The sequence below is a fragment of the Formica exsecta genome, unplaced genomic scaffold (genome assembly GCF_003651465.1).
Source record: "Formica exsecta isolate Colony F162 unplaced genomic scaffold, ASM365146v1 scaffold308, whole genome shotgun sequence".
Classification (NCBI taxonomy): domain Eukaryota; kingdom Metazoa; phylum Arthropoda; class Insecta; order Hymenoptera; family Formicidae; genus Formica; species Formica exsecta.
The window spans coordinates 1,282,694-1,289,775 of NW_021850337.1; the positions used below are offsets into that span (position 1 = coordinate 1,282,694).

The 7,082-nt window shown below is 36.9% G+C and overlaps 3 protein-coding genes across 3 annotated transcripts in view; 1 reads left to right on the forward strand and 2 right to left on the reverse strand.

The window, feature by feature from the left end:
* LOC115237753 (trans-1,2-dihydrobenzene-1,2-diol dehydrogenase-like) overlaps window positions 1–2,396 on the reverse strand; it is a 2,726-nt gene extending 330 nt beyond the window's left edge. Inside the window, exons 1-4 of the mRNA XM_029810997.1 lie at window positions 2,310–2,396; window positions 1,139–1,343; window positions 607–898; window positions 55–452 (exon numbers count right to left, since the gene is read on the reverse strand). Coding sequence (XP_029666857.1) covers window positions 55–452; window positions 607–898; window positions 1,139–1,343 — 895 coding nt within the window. The 5' untranslated portion in view covers window positions 2,310–2,396. The remainder of the gene's footprint in view (window positions 1–54; window positions 453–606; window positions 899–1,138; window positions 1,344–2,309) is intronic.
* A 426-nt stretch (window positions 2,397–2,822) lies between these two features.
* Window positions 2,823–4,401, reverse strand: LOC115237722 (mitochondrial inner membrane protease subunit 1-like). Its single transcript, XM_029810955.1, has 4 exons — window positions 4,202–4,401; window positions 3,956–4,124; window positions 3,340–3,537; window positions 2,823–3,202 (listed from the first exon to the last, which is right to left on the reverse strand). Exons 2-4 carry the CDS (start codon window positions 4,058–4,060, stop codon window positions 3,041–3,043), a joined length of 465 nt encoding a protein of 154 aa, XP_029666815.1. The 5' UTR covers window positions 4,061–4,124; window positions 4,202–4,401; the 3' UTR covers window positions 2,823–3,040.
* Window positions 4,402–5,104: 703 nt separating this feature from the next.
* Window positions 5,105–7,082, forward strand: part of LOC115237721 (terminal nucleotidyltransferase 4A-like) — a 5,222-nt gene continuing 3,244 nt past the window's right edge. Inside the window, exon 1 of the mRNA XM_029810954.1 lies at window positions 5,105–6,383. Within this exon, the coding sequence (XP_029666814.1) occupies window positions 5,830–6,383 (554 nt within the window). The 5' untranslated portion in view covers window positions 5,105–5,829. The remainder of the gene's footprint in view (window positions 6,384–7,082) is intronic.

The following is a 7,082-nucleotide window of genomic DNA, read 5'->3' on the forward strand; positions in this document are numbered from 1 at the left end:
TATATATAATTTATAAATTTCACACGAAAGAGATGTATCGCAAAATAGGTTTACCTTTTAGAATACACGCGCGAGCTTCAGCGGCTTCATAGGAAAGTCCGGCGGAATTTATGTAGTTAGTTTTCTCATTTAATTCGGGCAACGAAAAGTTCAATTTGCCACTTGGTAGATCGACCGTTGTCGGACACCAAAAACTCGGCACTTTTATCATACCCTTGGTGCCGCAGATATACGCCTCATTTGGTAAATTGACCAATGCTTGTGTCATGATGGTCGCGGTACGATCTCCTTTGTAGAGCAAGGTAGCAGACATGGATAAATCGACGCCATTCTCGTTTAGAACACCGGAAGCTTTTATACTCTCCGGCATCTCATTGTTGTAGGCCAAACAGGCGAATTGCAAACAGTAAATGCCAAGATCCATAACCGTGCCGCCGCCCAGTTCCTTTTTACTGAAACGAGCAAATCATGCAAAATTTATTTTTGATTAATTAATTCAGAGACAAACAGCCTAAAAAAAATTAATCATTTCACCGTCCTTCAGGCAATCGCCATCTTTTTTATTTCGCTTTTTCTATATTTTAACTTAATAAACATTATACAAACCTTATCCGATCTATGTTAGGCATTCCAAAACCAAAGGACGCGGTCACTTGATAAATGTCACCGATATTGCCAGATGCGAGTTCCTTCCTGATGGCGTCGTACACGGGGAAGCAGCGGCTCCATACAGCCTCCATCAAGAACAACTTCTTGCGTCTCGCATAATTGATCAATTCTGTAGTCTGTTTCAAATTCAATGTCAACGGTTTCTCACACAGAACGTGCTTGCCATGTTGCAGCATCAGCATCGCGATATCGAAATGTTGAGGATGAATTATACCAATGTATACAATGTCTTAAAAAAAAAAAAAAAAAAACGGTAGATATAAATGTTTTTCTCTCTCCACGCAACAAAATTACCCTTGATATATATTCATCTTTATACGCAATATTATGCTTTAAATATTTCTATCTAGACTTTATGTTAAAGTTTAGATGGAAATTTTCTTGCAGCGATAGATGCGTAGAATACGAGTTCTTATTAATACGAGTTAATAAAAGCGAAAGATCCGGTGTTATTGTGCGTGCGATATACCAATATCTTCATTCAAAGCCAATTTCTCGTAATCATCATAGGCCTTTTGAATCTTATGGAGGTTCGCAAAATCTTCCGCGCGCGACAATTGTTGCGCCGCGACGGCGATTATCTCGTGCTCGTTCGCCGGCAAAGTACGCAACGCTATTGTGAAATCGTGCGCGATCTTCCCCGCACTGGCGATGCCCCATCGTAGAGTAGCCATCTAAATCCGAATACAAAATAATTGTTAATTTGTTAAATTGATGTATACACATGTACGAGATATCAATTCTTTCAATGCGTATATCTTTCGATATCTCTGGCAAAAGGAAAATTTTATTCTCTTGCGCTCTGGAAACTGTCATTTTTCTTTCATAAAATTTGAGGAAAAAATGATATTGAAAATCTAGTGTATATTAAAAAATTAGCAATAACGTAATGTAATATTTCTATAAGAATCAATGTATGTTATATATGAGAAAGAAATGTTTTTCGAAAACAATCTTAGTGATGAAGTTTTTGAAGGAAAAGTGGTGTCAGAAAGATTCTAAATTTTTTTTGATAACTATATATAAAAATATATATAATAATTCTTTTTATATCATAAAAACAAATAAAACTAAAAGAAAGCAATACAAAAAAGAATTGATATTTAAAAAGGTTATCTCTCTATAGCAATATGTATTTTTCTTGAGCATTATCAGATAAATGCGTAATAACAAACTCCAATATATCCAAACAATCATTTAAATAACTAAAAAAACCAATTTTTTTCTACGTTATTCAATATTTGTAAGCATTTTTAAATATTCTCGATTCGAATTTCAGTTATTGATATATTCGATATAATTTTGCCGAATTTAAATTTTCGATATCATGTGGATATGAAAAAATATATACTTTATGCCATTTTTAATTAATTTAAGATCATTTTCTCTCTTTTCTCCGCATCTAGATTTGAAATCCTATTTATAATGACTTTTATTGGTTTCATTGACATTCTGTCGGTATTTTCGTTTATCTTTATATTGTCTATTTTTGTATGTAGCTTAACCTAATTTTTATAATTTAGTCCTTATTTGTGGAAACACATTTTTAAGATCTTTTATTACAAAGAAACAACGAAAGAAATTTGACAATTTCCAAAAGTAAAAAATCCTTTAAAGTAAAAAGAGATAAATATACTCACACTGTCGCAAAATTGAAGTACTTGTCACGACACACTCGAGTTTACTAATCAGCTCTCGCATATAGAAGCCACTGATGCCAGAATTGAGACGCGAGCAACACGACTCCGTACTGGTGGGGATACACACACAAGCGTTAGAAGCCGCTTATATTACCGGCTTGTATGCGTGTTTTATCTTACTCATCGACTTTTAGCGCCGATCTACAATAGGGGGTTTAAGCCCTAAGCCTTAAGAAATTGACTAATCACAGTCGAGTATTCTCCTCATACTTGATTGTGATTGGTCAATTTCTTAAAGCTTAGGGCTTAAATCACCTATTGTAGACCGGCACTTAATCGACCTCCAACGTTACGGATAAAAGCCGTTAAGAAAATGTTTAGTTTATCATTTATTTGTACATTTCCACACGCTTGATTTTAAATTATGTAATTATCTTATTTTGCTGACATAATCTATTATTTGTCATGTCACACCAAGTATAGAAAATACTTGATATAAAATATCTATAAGTAAAACAAATATAATCATATATTTTTGAAAGGATTATGAAATACACACACGTAAATATACACCTCAAATCTATATGTAATCCTAAATAAATCTAATACATAACATATGTAAGGAACTTTATTTTCTCTTACAAGTTAACCTAAACTAACCTAAGAATTGTTCCGTGATTATTTTTCCGTAATTCTTAATCGATGAAAATATTTTTCTATATATGATTAATTTAGGTCACGTATTTTGTTGTAAATATGGTTATCTCTCTCAAGGGAAATATTTTACATAAAGCTCGTCCACGTAATAATGCGTGAGGCACTGGTCCATATACTCTTGAATCTGTAGAATTATTACTGTTATCACCTTCTAACCAAACATATCCATAAGGTATCTGAAAATAAGATATACATCATTAGTACATACAATAATTAATGTTATTTGTAAATTATGATTTATAATAATATGATTAATGAGCAGAAAAAAGATATATGCAAAATAATAAATACATAATTCATCTATAAAATTTACCGTCGTTATATTCAGGCCATTCCTTATGTTATCGCCGGGCAAGCCTACAATTCGCTTGCATATATTTTGTTTCGGATTGGTAGGACATTTAGAAATGACAATGTCGCCTTTCTTGAGCCTTTGTAATCTAACCGATATTCGTTCCATAATTAATACATCGTTAGTATATAATGTAGGTTCCATGGATGGACCACTGCACTGTAATTATCGACATGCATGCAGCATATTTATCTCACATATTTTTCCCTTATAAAAGATGTATAAATTGATATATAGATTTTATATATATATATAAATATATGTTCTATATTATATAAAATATACAAAGTCGCACATACAACATGACAAATTTTATTTATAAAAAATAAATTTACTATATATTATTTACTCTCTCGCTTTTATGAAACTTATACAACCGATTCTTTTGTTTCAAGACAGATAATAATACGATGCGTTAAGTCTTGATTTTTTATTATATAGAGAAAATTTTCAAAACTATAGAATTAAAAAGAAATCGTTTTTCAAGGATGAAAAAAAATACGAAATATCAGACCTTACATCTCGGTGTAAATTTCTCAAAAAATATATCGCGCTATATATATATATTAATACATACCACAACGATATCTCCTACATATTCGTACATGCAGTACGTCACACACGCACATTGCACGAATCCGCGTGTAACCTTAGACATGAATTTATTCAGCTTTAACATCATGTATAACGGATTGCCACTCGTCTCGACGAGGAAGATTCACGTAAAATGCTTCTCCTCATCTGATCTGTCAAAATCGTGTACATAACTTGTGAATATCTCTCTTATGTCAAAACATGAAATCATATATATAATCCATTCAACCTCGCTTGTATCTAACATCTAACTCGACATTGCAAGTGTCATTTTGCATCTTGATGGGTCTGTTCCTTTTAGTTGCATATGTTGCTGTATACTTTCTGCTAGAGATGGGCCACGAAAGTGTCGCGAATTGTACAAATACATTTAAAAGAAAGTATGTATATATATATATATTTAGATAATATATATCGGAGGAAGAAAGAACAATTTAAAAAGAAACTATACATAATGCGTTGCTAAATAAATAAAATGAATAAATCTTATAAAATTCATGAAAATGTGTGCATTATACGTGTTATAAATTGCATAACGATACGCGCATAAAGCAACGCAATCCTGCCAACTGAGAAAAAATTCATATCATTGATCGCGCTCCGAAAATTTCGCTTTACATCGGACTTTTGTCCAGACACGTGTGAAGCGGCAAGTTGTAATAAATGACAATTATTCAAATAATACAATTGTAATTACGAAAAAACGTATATTATTTCTATATTATTTTTAAGCATTCTCGACTCGAATTGCAATTATCGTGGAAATTGAAACCGACATCTATGTAGATTTCGCCGAATTGGCATATGCGATAACGATCTTTATTCGCGAATGGATGAAACGTGATATTTGAGATAACGCCCTTTTTCGAAAATTGATGACATTTAAATGATATCGCTGTCGATTCTAGGCATAAATATATGTCTGGGGAAAAAAAAAAACCTGATTAATCGCTACGTTTGCTATGACGTGTAGCAATATAGAATTCTTTGAATTAGATCAAACTAATTTTTTTACATTCTATATATCCGTGGAAATTTATTTGAAAAGATTTTGAAAAAGAAATCTGTTTCTTTTAGCGCGTAAAAATGAAACAAGTATACCTTGAGGCACAGCAGGGGAGGAGGAAATTTGCGATAGAAAATACACGCGTAAAGGATGTAGTTGGAAGGAGAGAATATCTCATCTCGCGCGATTATATTTCGCTTCCAGGGGAAGATGGATTGATCCCGATATTATCCTGGAACTCTCGCGAAAAGATGCCGGCGATGGGCGGATTTTCACGGACGAATCGAACTGGAGCAACAACTGGCACGGGTTTGACGGAGCGTCGCGCAGAATCTCGCGATATCTCGCTAGGAATCACCCCCTTAATCGGGCACCGTCGGCGAATCTCGGGCTCGGCTCGCGGTCGTGTCCCTCGGCCCGTTCCTGCGCCTGTGTATGAATATCTCGCGTTTAGTTTAGTGTCTAGCACAGGTTACGGTCCGACCGACGGACCGGGATATCACACGACGTGCGCGATATCGCGACAAGTGTCGACGGCTCGGTTCAGAGTGGTATATAGGAGGTAAAAAGGCTGACATAAACGGATAAACGCGCGCGCGACGTTGAAGGGGAGTGACACGCGACGTGGTGCGTGGTGCGCCCGCCCGTACGCACGCACGGCGTCGAGAACGCGCGACCGACCGCACGCACGCACACGCAACACACACACACAACACATACATACATACATATACATACGACACGAACACAGTATATATTTATATATACACACATACGTACACTCGCACACGTACGAGGGCACGGAAGGAGGAGACCGCCGACGGTTTCTCCCGTCCCACGGCGCCAATTTAATGGATCCGACCATCGGTTGGTACCAACCGGAGCAGTACGGCCCCGCTAAGAACCTGTGGATGCACATCTGGGAGGTCGAGAAGGGCATCGACGTACTGACCCTGCGTAACGACGCGAACACCGCGATGGGCGTGCGGCTGCAGCAGGACTTTCTCGCGCTGGACACGAGCCCGGCGGCGGCTGCGACCGCGGCCGGCACAACGCCGTCATCTAACACCGGCACCGCCGGCACCACCACGGGCTTAATCCTGGGTAATAATAACGGCGGCGGATGCAGCGGTAGCAGCAGCAACAACAACGGCAATGCCAACGGCGGCAATGTCAGCAACGGTAACAACGGCCGCGCCGCCGTTCACGGCAATGCCGCCGGCAACGGCGAGCAGCATCGCGTACCCCACAACGCCTGCAACAATTATTACAATCCGTCGCGCAGGAAAAGCGATAATCGCGCGAGCACCTACGGCATGAATTACAACTACGAAGCCCTCGTGGGCGAGTACGGTGGTTGTCCCTGGCGCTTGCCGAATAGGCAGTACTCCAGGGGGGTGATCGGGTGAGTATCCCTGGTAGCCTCTTTTTTCATTTCCGCCAAGAAAACTAGCCACGCGGTCCATATGGCTATTAGTTAGGTTAGGTCACTTTGTATAGAGTGTCTCTCGACGAGACGTTCTTGCAGAGACGATATTCAATGCTAAACGGGACGACGAGTATAGCTGCAGCGAAGCATAGCTAGAAGCGAATGCTGGCGATCGCAGCCTATCATTGAAATATTTGCAATTTCTTTGGGATTTAAATATATTCTTATGTGTGAGGCTTCTTACACGAGATGCCATGCATCTCTTTGCGTTCAGACGTCAACTATTTAGGTTTACAAATAAAGCCACATATAGCTGCAAAAAGTTTGAAGTTGTATCATTATAATTCGTTGGTCTCTAAAAAAATTGTAAACATGTTTTATATTTAGATATAGAATTCAAGGGATGTGTTGGGGGATTATAATCTCAAGGACAAGTATCTCGCAAAGATACCTTGAATAATGCTCGATGGAAATTCTAAACAATATTTGTATAGAAATTTGCATTTATTAATTATGTTTTCATATTTACTAGCAGATAGTTAAACATATTGATTCTTTGTAAGACCGTATTGGATCAATATGCGTAAAGGAATTTATTAAATGAATATTAAAATATAAGAATATATATATATATGAGAATATATATATAAGTATATATATATATAAGAATATATA